The sequence below is a fragment of the Trematomus bernacchii genome, unplaced genomic scaffold (assembly GCF_902827165.1).
Source record: "Trematomus bernacchii unplaced genomic scaffold, fTreBer1.1, whole genome shotgun sequence".
NCBI lineage: Eukaryota > Metazoa > Chordata > Actinopteri > Perciformes > Nototheniidae > Trematomus > Trematomus bernacchii.
Window position 1 is genome coordinate 461,373 of NW_022987622.1, and position 26,645 is coordinate 488,017.

At 42.5% G+C, this 26,645-nt stretch overlaps 1 protein-coding gene across 1 annotated transcript in view; it reads right to left on the reverse strand.

Annotated features, from left to right (window-relative positions):
- The window catches only part of LOC117484344 (plexin-A2-like), a gene marked incomplete at its 5' end in the record, with an annotated part of 77,886 nt that overhangs the window by 10,390 nt on the left and 40,851 nt on the right, over positions 1-26,645 (reverse strand). The window contains 5 exon segments of the mRNA XM_034132816.1: positions 3,312-3,411; positions 14,611-14,714; positions 16,096-16,255; positions 17,593-17,739; positions 17,927-17,993. Coding sequence (XP_033988707.1) covers positions 3,312-3,411; positions 14,611-14,714; positions 16,096-16,255; positions 17,593-17,739; positions 17,927-17,993 — 578 coding nt within the window.

Sequence of the window (26,645 nt, forward strand, 5' to 3'; positions counted from 1 at the left end):
CCGTCTTCTCCCAGCAGCGAGGATCTGAACGAGGATCTGAACGAGGATCTGAACGAGGATCTGAACGAGGATCTGAGCGAGGATCTGAGCGAGGATCTGAACGAGGATCCGTCTCCGACCCGGCTTCAAAGAACGAGGCGAGCAACAAAGCCTCTCGCTGCCGAACAGACCCTGCACACCTTTCAGATGAGACGACCTGCGCCTCTGGAGGAGGGGCTTATGTGCTGAGCTCGGTTCAGCTCCCAAATCCCATCGTAATCCAGTCACTGCTTTTTACTGCCCGTATATTTCCTCTTCCCTTCCTTTCCTCCTGCCTTTTCCTACCTCCCCTCGCTCTGAGATTAACCTGCAGCCCGAGGTGGAGGAAGTATTCAGAGCCTTTACTGAAGTGAAAGTAGATCAGAAGTACTCTAAATAATACTCTGTTACAAGTTAAAGTCCTGAATTGGAAATGTTACCAAAGTAGAAGTAAGTATAATCAACAAAATGCAGAAAAACTATTAAACAACAAAGTACCCCATGCAGAGGGAGAACCTCCCCCTGAGGGAACACAGGGATTTCAGTCTTTGCAGACCATTTACATGCACACAAACGATAACATATTCTGTACAGAGAGGGAAAACCCCAAAAGTATAATTGGGCCTCTTTAAAGCCACCAGAGACTGCAGATGAAAATGTGCAATAACGGCTAAATCTGGCTCATTCACAAGATGGACTCAGGTGTTATGAGTGCATTATCACACACACACACACACACACACACACACACACACACACACACACACACACACACACACACACACACACACACACACACACACACACACACACACACACACACACCACACACACACACACACACACACACACACACACACACACACACACACACACACACACACACACACACACACAGTGTCCACAGGTATCAATTTCTGGATATAATTGCTTTGAGGCAAGAGGACGCCGTTAGCTCTTTTTCTGGCTGCTAGACAGTTTGAAGGCAGCGCTCACTTCCTATCACTAATCCTGATAATTGGACATGCTCACTTATCTTTTTCTGTTTGTGTGAAGTACCATTCACACAGAATCATTTGCCTTCACAAGCCGCCTGCCGCTGTGTGTGTGTGTGTGTGTGTGTGTGTCTGGCATAAGACCACATTTAGCACAAAATACAAGCACATCTGAGGTGTGTGTGTGTGTGTGTGTGTGTGTGTGTGTGTGTGTGTGTGTGTGTGTGTGTGTGTGTGTCTGGCATAAGACCACATTTAGCACAAAATACAAGCACATCTGAGGTGTGTGTGTGTGTGTGTGTGTGTGTGTGTGTGTGTGTGTGTGTTTGCATGTACGTAGCTGCATGTACAGTACAGTATCAAAAACTCGAAATAAATAAGTATATTTGTCTCGGATCTAGTCAGAATATGTCTTTACTCCTGATATAAGACATAATAACATCCGAAGTAACACTGCAGTGAGATATCAGGTCTTGTTTTTAGACAATGCATCATCTTATTAAGTCAAACAATCTTATTCTGAGTTGTATCTCAGATGAAACACATATTTTTTTACATATTTCTTATAAAATCACCAACTAACATCAGAAAACAGAAACCTTTGAGCATTCACGGCTTATATTATAACACAACATCTCCTGATTCTGGTGAAATCTCCAGCTAATTACAAGATCTGATTTATCTAAACATCCCTTCTTATTTCAAGACATCTTACCAAGCAAACTTTCACTTGTTCTATTGGCAGATTTTGTACTCATTTCAAGTGAAAACACCTCCTTTTCATTATTTTCGACTTGTTTTTGGAGCAGCATTTTTTCCAGCACTAGTAGCCCAATGATGCATCACTATAACAGTAATGTGACGCCTCTAAAATCAAACAATAGATATTTCTCTCCCTCTCTACTCTTTCCATTATTCTTCCATCCAGCAGAGTTTTGGATCCGAGCTGAAAAGCAGAATGCAGCGCACACAGTTGGAGAGAGAAAAAGGATGCGAAGAAAGCGTGTGCAGAAACAGAGCTGAGCGCGGCTTCAGGGATTTGGCTTTGTTCATCACTGAAACAACCAATATATAAAACATTTCTGTCTCTGAGGCAACATGAATACATTTGCATGGGATTAGCTGTTGATTAATAAGCCTGCAAATACACCCATAATCGCCTCGTGTATGCTAATCAATTGCTGTGTTTCCATTTAATTGCATTTCAAAATCTAATCATGCACGGGTTTGGAGGGAACACAACTCCGATCCAGAGGAGTTTTAATCAGAAGTTGGCTCTATAGGCTACATGTGGCTGTAATCCTTCATTACATAGAGCAGAGGAGAAACATGAAGAGAGCTCTGAAGCAGCTTCAGTTGTTCTGACTCAGCCCATAGCATCGTTTTATCTCCAGAAAAGTAGGCGAGCATTTGCACAAACAGACGAGTAAAATGTGATTTATGTCGACATTTTGCACGCAAAAGCATTTCCGTCTGCCTTCTACCCTTTTGGTGCCGTTTTAGGTTTTTCTAATGCAACACTCTAATCAGAACCGGTGGGTCCATTTGAATGTCTTGTAAAATGTGAATTAGGCGATTTATCAACTGGTTTGGAGCCAAGAAAGCTTGAATAAGAGCAGTTGTTACGTCACGTCAGATTGCATTTGTATTATGCTTTCCAGAAAAGTGTGACGGAGGATGTTCGGTACGTCAGATTTTATTCTGCAAAGGCATTTTTGTAATCCAATTAGCAATTTATTCCAAAAAACGCAAAACCAAAATCAACCTTTTAAATATCCTAATTCTGGGAATTGAAAAGAAAAGTGTTTTAAAGGTCAAAGATGGGTTCAGGTAACAGTAAAACAGGGACATGTGTTGTCTGGGGATTCAACATGATTGAAAGAGAAGGATGAAAGGAATATAAAAAGGTTCGAAAAACGATAATTTCACAGGAAGACTAGGGGTCGAGGAATGAGAGAACTTGGTGAGGGGTATTGTTAAACATCTGGAACAAACTCCCAGAAACCTGCAGGTCCGCTGCAACTCTGACTACTTTTAAATCCAGGCTGAAGACTTTTCTTAATTGAACTATTCACATCTCACACTGCTCTGTAACTTTTATTCATGTTTTATTATGTTTGCTTTTTGATGTTTCTTAATGCTCTTAATGTCTTTCATCTTTGTAAAGCACTTTGAATTGCCTTGTGTTGAAAAGTGCTGTATAAATAAACTTGCCTTGCCTTTAATGATGCCATTTGTAATGCAACACCTCAAAATGTGCATTAAAAGTTGCGTAATGAAAGGAGCATTGGGACTCACCGTATCTGCTGATGGAGGAGCGAGAGATGCTGGCGGAGGAGGGGATGTTGTAGGAGGACGTCTGTTTGGGAACCAGAGCCACGACACAGCGGTCTGACACCTGAGGGGGAAACAAACATCACATTAACCTGCTGGAATATTGTGTGTGTGTGTTCCCGAATAACCGTCTAGATTCTGTATGAGTTAGGGAAGACACTGGAGAGAGGAGCTGAGATCGAGGTGTTACTTTGCAAAGTCTTAACCTGTTAAGCCCTGAGCCTGTTTTTCAGGTCTCAGGCTCGAAAATGACATTCCCAGAACAAATGACCATATCTTCCCTTCTAAAAGGGTTAAATTAATAATCTTTTTTCTCAAAGTAATGATAAACCTGTGAGTTGGATGTAGAAAAGTCAGAATCAATATAGATGTTTTTTATTTTAAAGAAAATTCAGATTTTACATAGTAAAAAACTGTAAATTATAGTGTCCGTCCAAAAACTATTTTTTACTTATAGTGAAAACCACCCTTGGATGATGGGTTAGTAGACTAAAACCTTTAGGAATCCAAAGTACAACATATAATAGGTACCCTGTATCAAGATTGATGCAAAACAAGTGACATTTGACCTTTTTAGAGAGATTTAGCAAAAAGAAACCACTTCTGGGGTCATTTGGGTGGATTTTCCATATCTCTGGCCCCCCTTGGTCGATTTTGATGGTTGACACCTCTTTCTGACCGTTAGAGCCAATAGAATCGAAGGGGGAGTCCCCACACACACACACGTTGTGAAGAGAAGATGTGGGGGCTTCGCGCATGTAATTTTCAATCAGAGTGAACCTATCTCTAGCTTTGACATTTGGAAACGGAAAAGCAGTTTTAATGCTTATGGATTATCAGAAATCATTTCAAAGGGACACAGACACATGAGATTAACCTATGGATTAACTTCAGCAGCGTTTTTATCGTTTTAATGCCATTGAAGACCACTTTGGAGAGACTACAGAGCCAAGGTAAAAATGTTAGCATTTTTAGCTACCTAGCGTCACCTGTTTTGATGTGCGTTTTTGCTTATAACATCGCGAATACGTATAATTCAGTGGTAATGTCGGTGTCAATAGATTCTGTGTCACCTCACGATGTGAATCGATGTGCTGGATGTGGTGAAAATATAAATAATAAGGTTTTGTGAGTGATTTTCGGTGCAGTAATCTGTTAGCATTTTTCGCTCGTTGCTAATTCAGAGGCTCAGTGTTAGCATTGTGGGTTTTCTGTTGAAAAAAAAAAAAAAAAAGATCAGTTAGATGAGTTTCTTCCCGTTACATGGATATAAAACATTCATAGTTTATTAAATGAACATGCCCTCAGACACTGTTTCCTGCAAGATGTTGCGGCAGTACCCCGGTACCGGGGTCTCTCAGGCTTAACAGGTTAAACTGTCACAGATTTGACATACTACAGTACCAGAGCCCGTGGCCGTTAGTGTGCAGGTGTGGGAGGCGTGTGGTGCAGTGTGTTGTGCGTTGGTGTTCGGAGCAGGGGGTCACAGGTTCAAACCCCACTGCAGTCAGCATGTCGTTGTGTCCCTGAGACACTTCACCCCAAATTGCTCCTGTGGGGATTGTCCACAGTATTGAGTATGTAAGTCGCTTTGGATAAAAGCGTCTAACAAGTGACATGTAGTGTGTGTTGCAGGTCCTGTGATGGGGGTGGAGCTGAGGAGGCCAATCAGCATGACTGGGGACACCTGGCCGGAGTCCCAGGTTTCTACTGAAGCCCAGCTGCTCGGAGTCACAGGGCCTTCACCACTCTCTCCAAGACTGCTGTGGGGAAACTCTCGCCGGGATCCTTTGCCCTCACCCATCCTCTCATCATTTGTGTTGTTTTTGGTGTGGCCACAATAAATGTTGTCTCGAACGTCTCGCTCTCTTTCCGTCGTGGCCTACGAGCCGGTCATAACAATACATCATCTTTTCCTGCTAGCCGGCTTTAGCGTGATTAGCTGTCCTCGGTGTAAACAAGGGGGTTGCTGAACAACAGTGGCAACTTAACAGCAACAACATCTCTCCACAAGAGACGGCACAGCTAAATAACTCACTTCAAACAACAAAACTAAAACAAGTAAGATCATATAAGAAAGTTGGAAATAGTTCAAATCCATCAGGAGCAGCTGCAATAGGCTGCATGCTATCATACTATGTAATCCCCTGTATCTGTGTTTATTCTGTTCACACGTTTAGTTACAGTGAAGTGTAGACTACAGGCCCTCAGTGAATAATCCCAGAAGCAGAACACATCCCTCCTGCTGCTCTCTCACGCCGACCCGTGGCGCTCCCTCTGCAGAAACAGCTCATCTCAACATGACTGTCATTGTCTCCCCTTCACAAACACACAGGCATGATGTCAGCTCTGCAGCCGGGGTGAGATGCAAAAGGAGGAGGGAGGGAGGGACTGTCTTATATTGTGTAGAGAAGTTGGTGTACGCAGGTATAAGAATAGCATAAAACGGGTAATAAAGGACATTGATAAGGCTTCACAAACAGCTTGAAGACTCTTTCATAACAGAACTCTTCATCAGCGTTCAGGTTCACGGCTTCCAGTGTCATGTGAGCTACAGTGTAGTTATGACAATGGCTCCTCCAGCAGAGCAACACAATAACACAGATACAACAGTGCAAGTAAATAGAATATAATATAAATTGTGCAGAATAGTCTATCTACAAGTCATTGGAATATTGATATATATCAGTTGCAAATTGTTAATTAATCACAAAATGACTCTTTTAAACGGTCTGTTAGTGCAGCTTGACATGTTTAGAAGAAACACAACTTATGGTTTCTTTTTTGGAAAGCCCAAAAACAACCAGCAGCTTGTTGGCTGGCGTTTCCACCCCCACCCCCCGAGGAGGAGGAGGAGGGACCCTGCTTCAGACCCAGAGAGGAGGAGAAACGATCCAGCGGAGAAACAAACACGAGGCAAACGCCAAGCACTGATAGGAATACCTCAAAGAATCTGCAGAAAATACCTTCCTCCTCCTTCATCCTCCTCATCTTCCTCCTCCTCAGAGTCAGTTTTATAACCAGGTAGATTGAGGTATTTTAAGAAAACCATGATAACATAAAAAAATATTAAAAATAATAAAGAATATAGTGAAATACAGCAGAATCTACATAGAAATAGAATAAAATAGAATGGAAATATGGACCCCTTTCCTCATCCTCCACCTCCCACTCTTCCTCCTTCATCCTCACCCCTTTCCTCCCACTCCTCCCAAACTGATCTGGCGTCTGTTATTAGTTGCCATCTGGCCTCTGCTGGCACTTGAAGGCTTGAAACCCAGGATGAAATCTGGAGGAATCCTCTCAGAGACGCAGCTCCGGCTCTTGGAGGGAAATGAAAAATGATCTCCCTTCCCCTCCACCTTCCACTCCACTTTCCCCTCCACCTTCCACTCCACCTTCCACTCCACCTTCCACTCCACCTTCCACTCCACCTTCCACTCCACCAACCACGACTAACATCCTCGCCCCTTCTCTCTCCCTCTTCCTTCCCTAAACCTGATTTCTCCGGCCTCTCCATCCTGTATTCTGCTCCACGCTGACGATGCACTCTTACATATGAACAACGTTTTCCAGTCATGCATTTCCCCATGAAATAGCTTCTCTATCTCCCCCCTCCTCCCCCCCCCCCCCCCCATCTCCATCCTTTTCTCTGTGCTTCTTCACGGCTGACAGCAGAGATGGTCCTTGTGATAGAGTGAATGATTGAAGGCGTGCAGATTCGCCCTTCAGGGATAATCCAGTGTGAGTCTGATAGTGGGCAGGTGTGATAAGGCTGCTGATAACACCTCCATTAGACGGACAGCAGAGTGGTCTTCCTCTCTCTTCCTCTCTCTTCCCTCTCTGTGCCCTCCGATGCTTATCCAACCAGCTCGGTCACACACATCCTGAGCATGAGGCGACTCCCGTACAGAACATATAACTCAAAAGGGTCAAAGGGGACGTTTTCTTAAGTTGAATCAGTGAAATGTGGAAGTTAGGAAGCAGTGTGAGTTCTTACAATCAGCCTTTACAAATCAAATTCAATCAATCATTCTTTATAGCTCAAAATCACCCATTACTATTCTCAGGGGGCTCCACCGTGTAGCATACAACACACTCTGGAAAAGCTTCCAAGAGACCCCACAATTAACGGGGAGAAAATGCCGGAGAAACATGCACCATGTGTGGTGTGTATAGATCAGGGGTGTCAAACTCAAGGCCCGGGGGCCAAATCCGGCCCGCGACTTCATTTTATGCGGCCCCACAAGAGCTCTGAAAGAATAAAATATGTTTATTATACGGTTACATGGCGAGTTACAGAAGCACGTTGCCCATACATGGAGCACAGTGCATCTCAAATTTGACTTTTTGCTCAGAATTTGACATTTTATTTTTTAAATGTAACTTTTTTTTCAAAATGTCACCTTTTTTTGATTTTTCCATAATTTGTCTTTTCTTTTAAATCATTTTGTGACATTCTCACTGAAGAGACTTGCAATTATTCGCCCTAGACTTCTGCTTTCAGACGTAGTTATTTATGAAGTTATTACCCTATCAGATAATAATCCAATGCAGAGGCAATCATGTAATATAATACATTATTTTATATATATTAAATGTTTATATATGTATTTTTAGATAGTCTAAAAGTTACAACCGGCCCTTTGAGTGCAACCATAATGCTGATGTGGCCCGTGATGAAATTGAGTTTGACATAAACTGTTTTGAGCCACAGGTGAGAAAGAGAAAATCTGCATGAGGTTAATTTGAGTAAAACGTCCATTAAGAAATGCAACTCTGGGTCCAGCAGCGGCAGCATATGTCTCTCCAAAAGTTCTCCTCCTAAAAGCCTCCCACCTGTCGAGCCCAAACTGAGTCGAGGAACTGATAGCGTGTCGTGCTATCTATTTAGTCTGGGGCTGTTGAAAATAGCCCAAAATGCCCCGAGAGACGTCTGGAAACAGGATCGGTCTGAGGCAGCGGAGGACACTCAGAGGGCAGCGGAAAGTTTCCTGACTCACATCTTATTTAGACACAGTCTGCCCTTTACTGCCCATTAGGGACACTTCTTCCACACCGTCTCCACAAATGAAATGAAAGTGGAAAACACATATTAATATTCAGGAGAAAGCGGCGGTCCACCTGTCGTAGATCAACACTTTGTCAAACAGTGTTGTTCCTCTCACGGCAAACGGTGTGTTTTGCATTCTGCATCATCATAAAATAATATGCAGACTGACAACTGGAGTTCATTTGAATGTCCTTTATGTTTATGAGGATTGTTAACGCTGTCTGATTCATGAGGCGGGAAATCATCCACCAAGAGAGCAGGAGAAGAAAGGAGGTGAGATGAAACACTTCCCTTTGACGGAGGGGAGATTATATTAAAAAATCTGCTATCTCGTTAATCTTTTATCTCAGATCCCTTGTTTGTATCTATCGTCTATATATATATATATCTGTGTGCTAATATCTTTATCTATGTACTGAAGAAGTACTGAAATAGAGAAAGAGGGGGGAGTAAAGTCTTCTCGAAGTGAACGTCAAGGAGCATTCATGTTTTTAATTTAGCTCGAAACAGACAGGATATATAAACCCTTATTTCCCATGTGTAAAAAACAATGTTTAGTCATATATGGCCCTAATATGGTCATGTTTCCGGTTCATATCAGTATGTAGTGTCTCTACTTTAAAGAGTCCTCTCCTGCTGATGTTCAGGTGTATATCAGTATGTAGTGTCTCTACTTTAAAGAGTCCTCTCCTGCTGATGTTCAGGTGTATATCAGTATGTAGTGTCTCTACTTTAAAGAGTCCTCTCCTGCTGATGTTCAGGAGTATATCAGTATTTAGTGTCTCTACTTTAAAGAGTCCTCTCCTGCTGATGTTCAGGTGTATATCAGTATGTAGTGTCTCTACTTTAAAGAGTCCTCTCCTGCTGATGTTCAGGTGTATATCAGTATGTAGTGTCTCTACTTTAAAGAGTCCTCTCCTGCTGATGTTCAGGAGTATATCAGTATTTAGTGTCTCTACTTTAAAGAGTCCTCTCCTGCTGATGTTCAGGTGTATATCAGTATGTAGTGTCTCTACTTTAAAGAGTCCTCTCCTGCTGATGTTCAGGTGTATATCAGTATGTAGTGTCTCTACTTTAAAGAGTCCTCTCCTGCTGATGTTCAGGTGTATATCAGTATGTAGTGTCTCTACTTTAAAGAGTCCTCTCCTGCTGATGTTCAGGTGTAAAAAGTACTTCTTATCTTATCACTCCCTCTTCCAATATTTTTTTTCTGCACACTTCTCCCTCACTCTGGGTCTTAATGAGCAGCCAGATGTGCAGTCGCAGTTGCCAATGCAAAGCCCCAACACACACACACACACACACACACACACACACACACACACACACACACACACACACACACACACACACACACACACACACACACACACACACACACACACACACACACACACACACACACACACACACACACACACACACACACACACACACACACACACACACACACACACACACACACACACACACACTGCCAGCTCATCAAAACGGTAACGATGCACAAGTGTGTGTGTGTCACATCCTGCTCTAATCTCTCCTCCTCCTCTTCCTCTCCTCTTCCTCTCTCCTTCCCCTCAGATCCTGATCAATGGCGGTCCTCAGGTCTGCTATCGAGCGAACAAGCGTCCACACGAGCGTCTCCGTGCGGCCTGTAGCGTCTCCTCTGGATAACGATGGCAGACGGACTGTATGATGGAGAGGAGGGAAACCCTGCAGAGCTTCATCCAGGATTAAAGCAGAGACGAGGCAGTGAAGGAGGGAGGAAGGAGGAAGTGAAGTGTGCAGTGGGCAAGGAGGAAAAGAAAACCATGCAAACAGGAAGTGAAGAAGCCTGAAATGATCTGGACAGAATGTCTGAATCATCGCGAGTGGACATCAAGCTGCATGTTGATGATGATGAGGGTTAACGTGTGTTGTGAAACCAGGAGAACATCTGAGAGAGAAGAAGAAGATCCTGCACAGCCTCCTGCACACTTTAAAGAGGCCCTATTCTGCTTTTTGAGTGTGTTCTATAGTTGTTTGTGCGTGTACATGTTCTGCAAAAGCCACGTCTCTTCGTGCTTGAATGCACTTATTGTAAGTCTCTCTGAAAGCGTCCGCTAAATGAAATGAAGGAAAGGACAGACGGGGAGGAGAGAAGCTGCGGGGGGGCCAGGTCCTGGGTGAAGGACACTAAAGACGGTCCCTTCTTCTAATGACTCGTACATCTGGTGGTGGTTCTGCTCACTCTGCAGGGGCATGAGTTCAGACCCACCCCCAGCATGAGGGTCAAACCCCCTCCCTGAATAAAGAGCTGCAGACCGGGCATCTTAGAAGTGATCGCGGTGCGTTTTGAAGCAGATGTTGGCTGAGTAATGACTTCTGGCTGCTGAAGATTCACGACCTGCTGAGAGGACGGCCCTCTGATTCTGCCCGTTTCCTTTATCCCTCTTTATTATCTCCCGCCTGCTCGGCCTTTTTTTATGTTCAACAGACATAAATCCTGCAGAAGCCCTCTTTAGCTTCCTCTCTGTTGAACAGCAGGGCCCAGAATAGCAGGAGGATGTGAAGAAACAGACTTATACTAAATAGACCAGCGGTTCCCAACCTTTTTCAACTCAGGGCTCACTTAAGAATCTAAAAAATGTTCGCGGCCCACGTTCAACCCTAAACAATACGGAGGCTAAATAAAGTACTTTTTATTTTAATTAGAAAAGGAGCTGGCCATCAGTAACAAACAGACATTTTGATCACACGGTTTAGTTGAATACTCGATTCCGATTGGTCAATTCAGAACATTTGACACGTTGTTATTCCAGTAGAACAGACCGCTGTCAAGGACTGGAATGACCGTTGCTAAGGACTGTAATGACCGTTGCTAAGGACTGTAATGACCGTTGCTAAGGACTGTAATGACCGTTGCTAAGGAGGATCAAGAAAGAGAAAGGAAAAGAGGTTCAATAAAATAATAATCGTAATAATGAAATGTTTCCACACGAATCCTAATGTTTTGCTAATTATTTGGTGGCCCACCTTGCCTTCGCGGACCACTAGGGGGCCACGGCCCACAGGTTGGGAACCGCTGAAATAGACTGTAATATCTCTGATGCAATATACATGCATGTGCCAAATACCCCCGTGCAATTCACACTTCCTAAGATAAGTTATGATGCACTTTATTGATCCCAAATTGGGAAATGTTTGCGTTGCAGCAGCATAAAAAAACAAAACAAGGAATTGCTGATAAGTAGAAATGAACAATACTAGAATTAAAACAGCATTAAAGTAGAAACAGTAGACCGTGAAGATAAAACAATCTATAAACTCTGACAATAAAACACTCTTGACGGGCCAATTTTCAGTTAGTTAGTTATTTTTCTTATATAAATACTGCTATTGAGTTTCTTTCACCATGATGTACTTCTCTGTTATTTGTTTTGACTTAATGTCATTATGCAAAACATGTGCATACTTTATATATAATATGTACTCTTTCTACTTAATCTGCTCTCTACTCTTCTTGTTGTAATGCCGTTTATTTCCACCAGACTCAGGGACAGTTTCATCCCACAGGCCATAAGACTATTAAACACCTGAACTATTTAAAGAACATCCATAAACATTCATTTAGCTAATTATTTATTTAATATATCATATTCCATTTACTTGTATAAAGACTCTTCTTGCACTATTTCAATTGTATTTGTATTTACTTGCACATCTCAAAACATTCTCTTGCACTATTCTATCTGTTTTATCTGTTCTATGTCCTATATATATTCATGTTGACTTGTGATTGTGTTCTGGTTTTATGTTTCAGTAATTGTAAGCAACTGCGACTGAAAGAATATTGCTTTTATTTGACTTTTTTATGGTTATTTCCTTCTTTTTTTAAAAACAAAACAAGAAAACAACCAGTATAAGCAGGGGTGCACATAACTGGTACGCAGGTACGCATGCGCGGCAACAATCTGAAATGCGTACCGTCACTTGTGTCACAAAGCGCATTTGCGTACCGACGTAAATGTGAAGCTTTTCCAGAAGGCGGTTAGTTCACCGGACGACAGAGTCGGTCTCCGTGTGCACAGACAGGGCTGCTGTTAACGTCGGTCTGTACAGCAGCCCTGCGCTAAAACAGCTGATCACAACGTTCACACGCGCCGCGGTCACGAAGCTCTGTACTCTACTGACGCCACCCCCCCCGTTGACAATCGCGAAGCGGTGTACTCCGCTGACGCCACCCCCCCCCCCCCGTTAACAATCGTGAAGCGCTGTACTCCACTGACGCCCCCCCCCCCCCCCCCCGTTAACAATGGTCAGAAGTTGGAGTACCAAACAATGACTCCAGGTACTCATCTGAGGACCTCACTGAGAAAGTTGTGTGCACCCCTGAGTATAAGGCCCCGTCCACACGGAGACGGTATCAGTTGAATCCGCTAAAGTTCTTTATCGTATAGACGGTTCGTCCACACGAGGCCGAAACGGAAACGCGGATTCGGAGCCCGAATCCGATACACGTTGATAACGGCTCCCAAAGTGGGTAGGTCTGAGGACGAAACGCTTGCGGCACCGTGTGTACGCTCTATACCAGGGGTGTCAAACTCAAGGCCCGGGGGCCAAATCCGGCCCGCGACTTCATTTTATGTGGCCCCACAAGAGCTTGCAAAGAATATAATACGTTTATTATACGGTTACATGCCACTTTACAGAAGCAGGTTGCCCATAAACCTCATGTCCCACAATGCATCTCGTTTTGTGACATGCACACTGAGGAGACTTGCAGTTATTTGCCCTGGACTTCTGCTTTCAGACGTAGTTGATAGTTAATTACTAAGTTATTATCCGATCCGATAATAATCCAATTCAGAGGCAATAGTGTAATATAATACATTATTTTATAGATATATTACATATTTATATATGTATATTTATATAGTTACAACTGGCCCTTTGAGTGCAACCATAATGGTAATGTGGCCCGCGATGAAATTGAGTTTGACACCCCTGCTCTATGATGACGCCATAGCCCCGCCTCTCCCCACCTCTCCTGCTCACCCCCGCATCATTGCTGATGCGTTTCGCCAACAACAACAACAATAGTGGATCACCGGGTTGCGTTCGTGCTCCAGACGCTACTGACCAGGATTAGTGCAAACATCTACAGCTCCTCCATAGCACAACCATCAGCAACAATAATAATATAATATAATATAATAATAATAATAATAATCGTCATCGGTCTTATTCGCTGCTTTTGGTGTATTTTGTGGCGGAAGTACAGCGCCACTTACAGGCCCGGCATATGTATTACAGCGTCTCCAGCGAATCGAGCGGTCTCGTGTGAACGGACACGTTTCTTGAGCCGATTCCGTGTGGACGGAAGACTTTTTTAAAATCGAATTCGGTTCGTTTTCGTCTCCGTGTGGACGGGGCCTAAGGGTACATGTTCTGTAAAGTGTACACGTTTTTTTTTTTAAATAACTGCCATGTGTGGAATAAACAAATACAGAAATGTTGCACTGTTGGAGGAGGACTTACGTTTTTCATTGCCATATCTACACCGTAGCTGCTGCGCTAATGACAACAAAGCCTTGAAACTTGAAACTTGAAAGTCAAGAGAGACAGAGGGTAAGAGATGCTGTCCTCCCATCTCTCGAGGGGGGGATGCGGGGGAGGAGTGTGAGTGTGTGTGTGTGTGTGTGTGTGTGTGTGTGTGTGTGTGTGTGTGTGTGTGTGTGTGTGTGTGTGTGTGTGTGTGTGTGTGTGTGTGTGTGTCTCATGTCTCCTGCCACCTGTACAGTAATTGTCCTCTCTTCTGTCACCTGGATTACAGCAGCAAGGACATGCAAATGAGGAGCTAAAAGTCAAGAGCGCCGAACATCAAAGTTTGTCGGCGCAATTTCCATAATAAAAAGCTCCGGCAGAAACTCAACTCAAATGAGTTTTTTCTTGATAAAAAAACCCAGGAGAAGTTTGAGGGTAAATTAAAGAAAAGTTCCACACTCACAGACTGTAAAAACTAGCGCTGTTGTTACAGTAGCTGCGTACATATATTTGTTCTGGTGTTTTCCATCAGGAATGCTTTAGATATATTTATTCAATGTGATATTATGAGAAGTCTACTACCACTCGATCTTCCTCACCCTTTCACAATAAAAGCCCTAGGTATATAACAAAGACAGGACAAGTGTTTATTTTTTTCGTGGCGTTTTGATGTTGTGTGTTTACCTGGTAGTGCATGAGAGCGTTGAGTCTCTTCCAGTCGTTCTCTATCTTGGTGGTGATGTCTTCATCCTGCAGCACAACACGAGCCATTCGCCCCTGCCGCCACTCTGCACACACACACACACACACACACACACACGATTAATTACACACAACTACCTTTGCAAACTTCACATCGTAGTGAGTCACACACAGTGATTTGTCGCGGTTTCTGTAGCGGTTTGCTGACATGTGTTAAACATGTGTTCAAATCTGCTTTCAATGGAGACGTGGGTAATGCTGCGGTGTGTGTGTGTGTGTGTGTGTGTGTGTGTGTGTGTGTGTGTGTGTGTGTGTGTGTGTGTGTGTGTGTGTGTGTGTGTGTGTGTGTGTGTGTGTGTGTGTGTGTGTGTGTGTGTGTGTCTGCTTTATTCAATTACCTTACAAAACACAACACTAACTTTCTCTCTAAAACCTCATTTTCCATGTATCTGTTAGAAAAACATGATAATAATATTCTATAATGTTAAATACTGTAAAAAATAGCCATTATTCAAATTTACTTTATTCAGATTTTTTGAGGATATTTAGCTTGATTTCAGGACTTGAGAGTATTTTCAGACCTGAGTATTTCTATTGTTCCTGCAGTAGTAGTAGTAGTCGTGCACACACACTTGGAGTGGCACGCATCTTAATTAAACATTACACACGAGCCGTCTGCACATGTACACGCAGACAGGCTGAGAGATTTAATTGGTACTTGTGTCGTGGAAACGGCGCCATTAGCATACGTCAGGGTCAGAGAGAAGAGGAGCGGACGGAAATAAACGATGTCGGAGAAAATCAGAGGATAGGATAAGAGCAGGGGGAACAGGTGGAGGGGGGGGGGGGTGTTGTAATGAAATGATAATAAAGGAGCTGACGGGGAGAGGACGGATCATTGATTTCGTCACATGAAACCCCGGCTGCAGAATGCATATTTCATCTTCAAAATAATCACGAGTGCTTTAGGTCATTTTACACATTTCAATGATTGAGACATGATCTTGCATGTAGAAGAAGGAAATGTGTTTGAATATCAGACATGGTAGTACACACATACTTTACTCAAGTAGAAGTACAGATACTTGTGTTTAAATATACTCTGGTGAAAGTAGAAGTACTGACTAAACTTCTTTATTCAAGTCAAAGTAAAGAGGGCTTTGAAATGTACTTCAGTAAAAAGTACCCATAACTAGCAGCTGTTTTAAAGAGTACCTGACCTCCCTTTATATTAATAGAACAATAATGTCATTGTTAGCTAATGAATGTTTCCATGCTGAACAACGGCAACATGACAACGTTTTCATTGGTCCCTCTTCTTTAGAGAAGACCAGGAAATGTGATGTTCTCTCGTGTGGTTGTGTGTGTGTGTGTGTGTGTGTGTGTGTGTGTGTGTGTGTGTGTGTGTGTGTGTGTGTGTGTGTGTGTGTGTGTGTGTGTGTGTGTGTGTGTGTGTGTGTGTCGTACCCAGGTCCATGTCCACAGCTCTGGGTCTCTGGGAGTACGGCATGTTCTTGTACACGGCGTCCAGGATCTTCTCCTTCACCTGAGTGATGGTGTCACAGTTCAGCACCTTCACCGGGGTCTCCGGACTGTTCTCGTTGTCCGGGTTCACGCAGTTCAGGATCTGAAGAAGACAGAAAGATCATAAGCCCATCTATAGATGATTGGTACGATAACATTCATGACATCTTTGTAATAGAAAGAATAACCTTCTCTATGAGGCTCCAGGAACTTACATTGGAGGATTATCTCTGAAACAGTATGGAGCTCAAACTCTTTTTCTCTCTCAGGTTTACCACAAGGTGAGTTCCTTTTTATTTCCTGCTTCTTTACACATACTCTCTGCAGTACAGGTTAGCTCTGAGTGTTAGCGATGCTAATGTAAACAAAGACTATATTCCGTCCAAAACAGTCGGGCATTGTTTCTGATAGCAACATCTCTGATTGGGTCGTGGGTTTAAAGCCAGCCTACATTTCAGATATTACGTCATATCGGACGCAAATCTGGATCAGCTCCGTTGTTCCAGCGTTTTTTAGAGATGTGGGTACGGAGGAAAAGAGAGAGGGTTTTGTTTTCTGACACTTTCCCTGACACACCGGGGACACATTTATGTGTAAAATACATCGAAAAGTGCATTTTGCATGATAGGAGAGCTTTAAAAATGTAAGAAATATAAAATGTTGTAAAACTGAAGCAAAAAACTCCTGAAATTGACTGGGACTTTTCAAATGGGACAGAGGCACAGTAAGTGAGATGAAGAGCAGAGGAAGACTCTGGTGGCTCATCAGAGCGTCACACAGCGCAGCAGCAGCAGCTCCAGAAACCATTTCCTCTTTGGCTCCCGAAACCTCATTTCACACGTTCTGCAGGAAGCAATCTGCAGCCCTGCCGGAGAACCAGCCAATCACAGCGCTGTCCTGTCACACGCTGGCTGCAGGAGTGTGTGTGTGTGTGTGTGTGTGTGTGTGTGTGTGTGTGTGTGTGTGTGTGTGTGTGTGTGTGTGTGTGTGTGTGTGTGTGTGTGTGTGTGTGTGTGTGTGTGTGTGTGTGTATGCGTGTGTGATGTTGGCACAACACTGAGTCAGTGGGATCATTAGTTAATTGTCCTCTCAATCAGGAGACACAGCACACACTGCTTTGTTATCTTGAAAATCATTTGTGGTAAAAAAAAAAGTAAATATAAAAACTGTGTTTGGCATCTTGTGATTTTTTATGGTTTAGGTCTGGCAAGTTTTTAAAATGTTTTATTATATTTTTTAATTGTATTTATTTATTTATGTATTTAGCACAGGCAAATCCCTAGGCTTCCTGTACACTGCAGAGTCTGTGTTGGGTCTAGTCCTGTGTGTGTGTGTGTGTGTGTGTGTGTGTGTGTGTGTGTGTGTGTGTGTGTGTGTGTGTGTGTGTGTGTGTGTGTGTGTGTGTGTGTGTGTGTGTGTGTGTGTGTGTGTGTGTCGTACCAGTGTCTTGTACTCGATCTGCTGTCTGATCAGCTTGTCTTCACTCAGAGAGTAGCGAGCCTCTCCTGTGATGGCGTCGATCGGACCTTTCTCCATCTGCTGCTTTATGGCGCAGTACAACATGAAGAGAGGCTCCCCTGCACACTCCTGAGAACACACACACACACGCACACGCACACACACACACACACAGACACACACACACGAGAGAACATCACAGCGTCAACACAATAGTATCACAAGGTGAAACATTCTGTAAACATCTGATAACGTATGATCAAAACCACAAGATATGTATGCCTCACACACACTTCATGTTGCTCGGTGTACTCACCTTGAGGAATTTGTGCAGGAGGAAGGCAAACCAGTTGGTGAGCATCTTCTCCGCGACCGACTCCGTTCTGAAATGACAAAAAAACATGTGAAAAACTCAATTTAACTCCATTGATATTCCGAAAACCTTTACAAAAAAGTTGCATTATTCATGAGGTAATGTGCAAAACTTCAGGGAGGAGGTTCTGCTCGTACAACACGGCGGTCACAGAGACAGGGCATCAGTGTGTGTGTGTGTGTGTGTGTGGACATGTTAAAAAGTGTGTGTGTGTGTGTGTTCACGTGTGGTTGAACACAGCAGGGTTTCAGCAGCTGTGACAGGCCTCAGCTGCTGAGAGAGATGCAGGTAATGCCTGATCACAGCCAAAACCATCTCCTTCCTCTCATCCCCACACACACACACACACACACACACCCCTCCCAGTCAGTCACACACCGAGCTGCTGCTGCTGGGTTTGATTGGGCATGAAAACACACAAGTGTGCAATGACCTCTCCACTGTTCCTACCAGAGGAGTGTGTGTTCCCCTTTCATGATTCATGCTCATATCTCTCTCCAGACACCCTCCCTCCTGCCTCATTAGCAGCATCGTGGTTCCACTCAGGAAGAGAAGCAGAGCAGCAAACAGCCAGGTGCACACAATGGACACAATATCTTGTTTTTTTTATTACTGCAAATATTTTAATTGTTTTATTTTGATGTATGCACCACGACACCAAGTTAAATTCCTCATACGTGTCGACCTGTTTCTGATTCTGATTGTAACGAGTGGAGCAGATGAAACGGCGACGACACTCTGATGGAGAGGAACAACGCTGCTCTGACATTTAGACCGCGTAACGACAGGGTTAAATGCTGCCTAAAAGACACCAAAAACATCACTGATTTTAATTTTGGAAAGGTCATTTTATCAGCCAGCATTCTTTAACAATCACTTCACTTTGAATTGGTAAAGACAACTAACCTCCTCCATGGTGAATTAAGGGTGCAAAAAACGTATGAAAGTCTTGATAAAGTGAAGATTTATGTATATTATTCTTTGGGGGGGGGTTCCCTCTCCTCTAGTGTGTTTTATAGGTTTTCAGTGCATGTAAATGGTCTGCAGAGGCTAAAATCCCAAGTGCACGCCAGAAGGAGTTTCTCTCACACCCCATGAACCTGAAAATGAGCAGAATAAGTCCACTTTAAGTAAAAGTCAGGTGTCTGTGAAGTAGTTAGCAATTCATCAAGACTTTTCCTAATTGTGTGGATACTTTGTTCACAAGGAGGCATGAGAGAAAAATACAGTTTTCTCAAGAATTCAAGACTTCATAGGGTGAGTTATTGATATAAAAATGATCATTTGCAACTATGTGAGAGCTATCAGAAGTAGTGGTGGACGTAAATATGTAAACAAATATTTTGGTAACCAGTCCTTTTTGATCTAGAATTCGTGAAAAAAACTCAACCAAATATAGAAATGTGTTCAAAAAATAGAAATTTTAACAGCAAAACTATATGAAAATATCCTTTTTGAAACTCTCACACAACTCGTGCAAAATAACCTCATTTATCCAGTCCATGCTCAGAACTTCACAAAGATCATTTTGACCGTGAAGTATACTGATAAAGTTCCCCATGCATGTCATCACGTGTGATTTGCGCATATGATCCTTTCAAGTGTTTTCAATTGAAAAGGCGATGCATGGAGACAGCAAAGTGACCCTCTTAATGCGGCAGGAAATGACTGTGATTACACTCAGATAAACTCAGGCAGGTATAAAAGGCCAGCGGGCTCAGGTGAGTCAGAGTTACACACTGAGAGGCATGATTACACCTATTCAGCTCTGAAAGCAGCTAAAGGGAAATTATGACTATTATGGGGATAATTGCGAGAAGTTGTGTTTGAGGGCAAGAGTCTGAGAGCGAGACGGAGGGTGAGTCAGAGGAGCGACAACAAGTCACTGTTTATGTCTCACTATCTGAGGAAGAGTGAGACGGACAGAGGAAAACAGTTCTGAAGTTGTCCCCTGTGTTTCTTGTAAAAGGAGCAGATTGTGTACATCTTAGTAAGCTGTACTGAAGGCTACTACTTTAAAGAGTCCCTATTATGCCCTCTGGGATTTTCCCTCTCCTGTAGTGTGTTATATAGGTTTCTGTGCATGTAAATGGTCTGTAAAGGCTACAAGGACTCTTTAAAGTAGAGACACTACATACTGATATACACCTGAACATCAGCAGGAGAGGACTCTTTAAAGTAGAGACACTACATACTGATATACACCTGAACATCAGCAGGAGAGGACTCTTTAAAGTAGAGACACTACATACTGATATACACCTGAACATCAGCAGGAGAGGACTCTTTAAAGTAGAGACACTACACACCTGAACATCAGCAGGAGAGGACTCTTTAAAGTAGAGACACTACATACTGATATACACCTGAACATCAGCAGGAGAGGACTCTTTAAAGTAGAGACACTACATACTGATATACACCTGAACATCAGCAGGAGAGGACTCTTTAAAGTAGAGACACTACATACTGATATACACCTGAACATCAGCAGGAGAGGACTCTTTAAAGTAGAGACACTACATACTGATATACACCTGAACATCAGCAGGAGAGGACTCTTTAAAGTAGAGACACTACATACTGATATACACCTGAACATCAGCAGGAGAGGACTCTTTAAAGTAGAGACACTACATACTGATATACACCTGAACATCAGCAGGAGAGGACTCTTTAAAGTAGAGACACTACATACTGATATACACCTGAACATCAGCAGGAGAGGACTCTTTAAAGTAGAGACACTACATACTGATATACACCTGAACATCAGCAGGAGAGGACTCTTTAAACTTTAAAAGATGTCCTTGCACTAGTTCCCTCTCACCGCTCTGTCCAATATTACTGCTCCCCCCCCTCAGCAGAAGAGCTCATAATAAGCAGCCACTTATTTTCCACTTTAAACTCCATCTTCTTAAGTTTTCCTCTGTGTGTGTGTGTGTGTGTGTGTGTGTGTGTGTGTGTGTGTGTGTGTGTGTGTGTGTGTGTGTGTGTGTCTGTAATGCTGTTTTAATGGAATCACAGTGCTTTCTATCACCTTGAGACTTTATTTTTTCAATCTCCCATTATTTTTCTCCTCAGCATTTTTCTAATGAGATTCCCGCCCATGCAGAGCAGCGAGTACAGAGTTATTAACAGAGCCAGCTTTGTGTTTGCCATTAAAAGGCATTGTACACCCCCCCCCCCCCCCCCCCCCCACACACACACACACACACACACACACACACACACACACACACACACACACACACACACACACACACACACACACCTCCCAACAGCTACCATTAGGCGCTCCTCTTAAACACCATGTAGATAATGAAATCCTGATGTTCATTAATGAAACTCAATTAATAGCAAGACTGAAGATGAAGAGGAGGACAAGAAGGAGGAGAACAAAGCCCCCCCCCCCATACAACATTAAAAAAGAGAGATATTAAGAGGGGGAGTCAGCACGGCCCTCACAAAAGAGGTTTTATTTGACTTCCTTCTTCGGGACTTGCTGAGCTTATTAAAAAGCTTAATGGCTTCCATTAACTTCTAACGCACCAGTCCCATACAAGCACAAAGAGGGGGGGGGGGGGTTGTTATGTAAAGCATGTAAGAGGGGGGGGGGGTGTGTAAAGCATGTAAGAGGGGGTGGGGGGTAAAGGGACGTACAAGACGGAGGAAAGTTACAGAGGGATTTTGGCTATCCCAAAAACGCCAAATCTGAGCATCAAAATATACCTGATAACTTTCCTTTGGATTACCTCAACATCAAATGCCATGCAAATGAGTATAAGTAATTTTAGAATCAAATGCATTAAATATATTTAATTAAATTGTATTGTATCTTTTTATTGCACACTTACTTATATATACCAATATATATTTTATATTCCATTTTTTTCTTATTTATCTTTTTATTTTATTTCATTCTTAAAAAGTCACTAAACATCATTTTTGCCCTCGGGATGAATTCAGTATTTTAAATCTATTCCTGAGAGCGAGGAGTCCGTGTTCAGCAGACATATTGACATGCAGCGTCTTTGGTGTTCTGCCCATGTAACTCATTCAAACTCACTAAAAAAACATTCAAACTCATTTTTTAATTTGCTGAATTAGGTATGTTTTTTCAATATAATTTCCTCTTTGAATCCCCCCCCCCCCCCCCCCCCCCCCCCTCACTGTTCCTCCCCTCCCTCTTGACTCCTGCCTGCAGCTCACCACAAACTCCGGGTTAAATAATTAAAAGTGCTTTGCTCTGCAGGAAAAACCACATCGTCCCTCGGCTCCCTCTGCACATACACACACACACACACACACACACACACACACACACACACACACACACACACTCACTCACTCACTCACTCACTCACTCACTCACTCACTCACTCACTCACTCACTCACTCACTCACTCACTCACTCACTCACTCACTCACTCACTCTAACCCTAACCAAGTCTTCACCCTAAAATTAATGATTCCCCTTATGTGGACCTCCCGTATGGGGACATAAGTCCCCACACGTGACTGTGTAAACAGATTTAGGTTCCCACAAGGATAGTAATGCTAGGTCACACACACACACACACACACACACACACACACACACACACACACACACACACACACACACACACACACACACACACACACACACACACACACACACACACACACACACACACACACACACACACACACACACACACACACACACACACACACACACACACACACACACACACACACACACACACACACACACACACACACACACACACACACACACACACACACACACACACCAGAAGTACTCTGCAGAGTCTTCACTTCACTTCTGCTGTCAGTTCCTGTATAAAAGTGCCTGTCAATCAATTTCAAACCGGATTTTCTCCACGTTTATTCCCGTAAAAAGGTAAAAAAAAAGGATAAATCTATCACACAATCAAACAGGACTTTGACTCCTTTGGTTTGCGTCCCGTGTGCAGCCAGAAGTGAACTCTGAGCTATTTTAAATGACGGAGCCTCAGGCGCCCCCGCAGCTCACTTTGAACAAAGGCTAAATAAAGTCCTATCCTTTCCTTACCCCCCCTTACTATCTGCAGGTATTCAATAAAGGAAAATAAATATCTTAAGAACATATTTGAAAGATGTAACCCAAGCAAAGGTGATGGATTGGATACAGATATTGTTTTTAATTGTAGTGATTGTATTTATGGGACAATTTCAAATTCATAAGAAGAAATGGACCGACACTTTTACCTGGAATTCAAGCAATATGGGAAATCTGTCAAAAGCAATATGAATAAGAAGTCAACCAAAAGCACATTTGTATTTGACAAATATTTTAATTGAGTTTTTTTGTATTAGTATGTTTGCTCTGTATATGTACCTCTGATGTCAACATTGAATGTGTATATAATGTATCATCAAAATACTGTTACCTGTTTTAATTTGAAAACGATTCTCACCCTAAACCTGTTTTTACTTCCTGTCTTTGTGTGTTTAGCCGCCTTTTTGGACTGTCTGTTATTCATTTTCAAGTTTTTACACCTGCACTTCAACCCCTTAGTAGATTATTTGATCTAGACTAAACCATAAATTGAAGTATATCTGTTAAAAGCTGCTGTTTCTGGCAGTCTCCTGCATTTCACACCATGATAACATACAAGGCAGAAGCCCTAACCTGCAGGGGATCGTACAAAAATACAAAATGTCTCCACCATGCTTGAAAGAAACTACAGTACAGCGCCAGGCTCTTATAGGATGGTTAGGCTTTCTTTAAATGCAAGTACATGTTCTCAAGACCGAATGGGTTCAGGGTTGGACGCTGGAGAATATCTGTTGGTTGTTTTTCTACAGATTTTGTTGACAATTAAGATCGAAATAGCCTCAAATTTGAATGAACCATTTGGCTCCGTTGTACTCATTAAACATGGATGGCAGGTCACCGAGGGATCATGAGGCGAACATGCTAAAACAACATGACAGATATGGAACTATTTTTATATCTACGCGTGTAATGCTTGTGAGATGATGTTGTTTCTCTTTAGGAGGTCTGACATGCTACTGTGTGGACATATTCCTCCTGAGAGAAACATTCAGTCTCAGCTGAGCGACGGGAGGACGAACGCACTCTCCTCTCTTTCCTCTGAATAATAATGAGAACAGGAAGTGGGTTGGTAACCTCGAGGTTCTTCCCCAGTGTGTGTGTGTTAGCTCTCTGATGTAACCTCGTAAACCTGACCCAGTGACTTTAAACTCACCAATAATTCATTTATCGCCATATTCAGAGAGTGCACTGCCAACGCAGCTTCATGTACATTAAGATGCTGCTTTATTAGACACAACATGCTCACAAACACATCGTAAACAAGCCTCTGTTTACATGCTGCGGATTCTTTAGAGGTGTGCACCAGCTATTCAGAGGCTAGTTTATGTCTTCTTTCAGACTAAAGGAAACGTAAAGAAACACATTAAGGGGTTTATTTTACTAACTGTGTCCGTTTGTGTCTGTAGATTTATCCTTGATTCACAACATTAGCATCACATATTGTCTCATTTGCATATTTAAACGTAACATTTTAGAAAACTTGTAATACAAAAAGTAATTGTGCTAATGTCAGTCATGAACTTGGAAGGTTTCATGGTGATATCTGTTAGTCATATTTTTTACCCTATTCACCTGCAGTGTGTACAACATGTATGAGTTTTACAATCCAGGCCGTTTTCTCTCTAAAATGTTCAACTTAAATATTACAACATTTTGTCTCAAATTATTAAAACTTCTTGTGAAATTATCCAATCGTTTTTTCCTTAAGAAAATAACAGGTTTTTTTCTACAAATAATCGTTGGTTTCTTTAATTTGTTGAACTTAAACTGTCAGTCTTTCTATGCACTTAATTACAGACATTAACACCATTTATTTTTACATTACAAGTTTTCTTTAAGTGTCATGTTTGAATATGCAAATGAGGCGTTATCGTATTAAATATGTGCCAAAATGCATCCATTTTCTTCATAGAAATGTGAGCATCGGATGAAGACAGGTTTATAATTATTGTGTCATCTTGTCGACATATTAGAGTCAAAGGTTTTAGCAGAAGGAATCTATTTGTATCACTCCATGTCCATGGTTTTGTCTAGAAAAATATAGGATGTGGGCGCTAACGTCACTTCCCGCCAAAATTACGGCCCCGCCCACTTTCCGGTGAAAACACTGCATTAGAGCCAAGCGGAAAATAATAGTTTCTTCATGTCTTAAAGGTCCCATGTCATGCTTTTCTGGTTATTACCCGTCTCCTTGTGTGTTATGAAGGTTTCTCTGCATGTAAACGGTCTGCAGAGTCACAAACCCTCAAAGTACACCCTGTAGCGAGTAAAACTCTAACACAGAAAAGACCTGTCTATGCTGCCCCAGAACGCCTCGTTGGACATTTCTCTTTTTCCATTGTTTACTTCTTGGGTATAGTGACGTATTTCGGGTATAGTGCCGTTACGTTTGGACCAATCCGCGGACTTCCTCACACACACACACTCGGCGGGTTGCGGGTGTGTGTGTGTTTCGGGCTGGGTTTCGCTGTGTCTCGCTGTCTCGCAGACGGCCACTGGGCTCACAGGGAGGGGGGGGGGGGGGCAGGAGCTCCAACAAGCCGTTTAGGACAGAGAGTGAATACACATACTATACAGAGATGCTGTATGAGAAACCAATGTGAGTTTGGAACATTGCACAATATACATTTATTTTAGTATACCTCAACAATGGAATTATGATCAGTAGAAATGGCCAGTGGCGTTTTTATATGTACAAAAGTGGTGGGGCACAAAAAACTTAGATGTCTATATATAAGCTTCTGCAGTGACGTGCAGTGAGGTTCATGGCTGGTGAGGCACTGGCACTGACTCTTCAGGTTTACAAATATTATATTTTGACCTAAACCAAAATATAATATTATTTTCAAAAGCTTTTTTTGTCTGATGCTTCGATTAATTTTAAACAGACAGTTCAACAAAAGGATACCCAAAAAATGTAATTTTATCATTTAAATATTGAATTGTTCTCTCTTAGTAAGATCCCATTGTCAATAAAATGGCGGTCTTACCTTGACTTGAAGATGAAGTCCATTTGCCTATCCTTCTGGACAAACATTTCTATAACTTTTTTGTAAAAGTCCTCCTTATGTTCTTGTAGTTTCAAAAGTCTATCATAAATCTAATCCATAGATTTATGATAAAAAAATTATAAAAGTAGAGTAGACATGTGGATGTTATCCGGCTAATCAAAACGTGCATTTATCTAACAGGTACGTTTCCCACAGATCTTATTTCGAGCTATTTTCTAAAATCCTCTGGAGAAATCTCATTGCTTTTTTGTGCTTACTTCCTGGTTTTAGGACGCGCCACTGCAGCTCTCTCGTCTCCTCTTCAAGCACCACACTTTTCGCGGCACACGTACTTACAGCCAATCAGCTCTGAATGATTTGAGATGACGTATGGTGGGGATGGTAGCTCCGTGCCCCTCTGGTCATTATTTTTTTGCCACACACATTAAATTACAAAATACTCTGAGCATGCGCAGTGAAGTTTTTACAGTCACGTTCACTTCACAGCGAGAGGAAGGGGCATAATCAGGTTTTGTCCCACATGGCTCTAAACAGCTCAATAGGC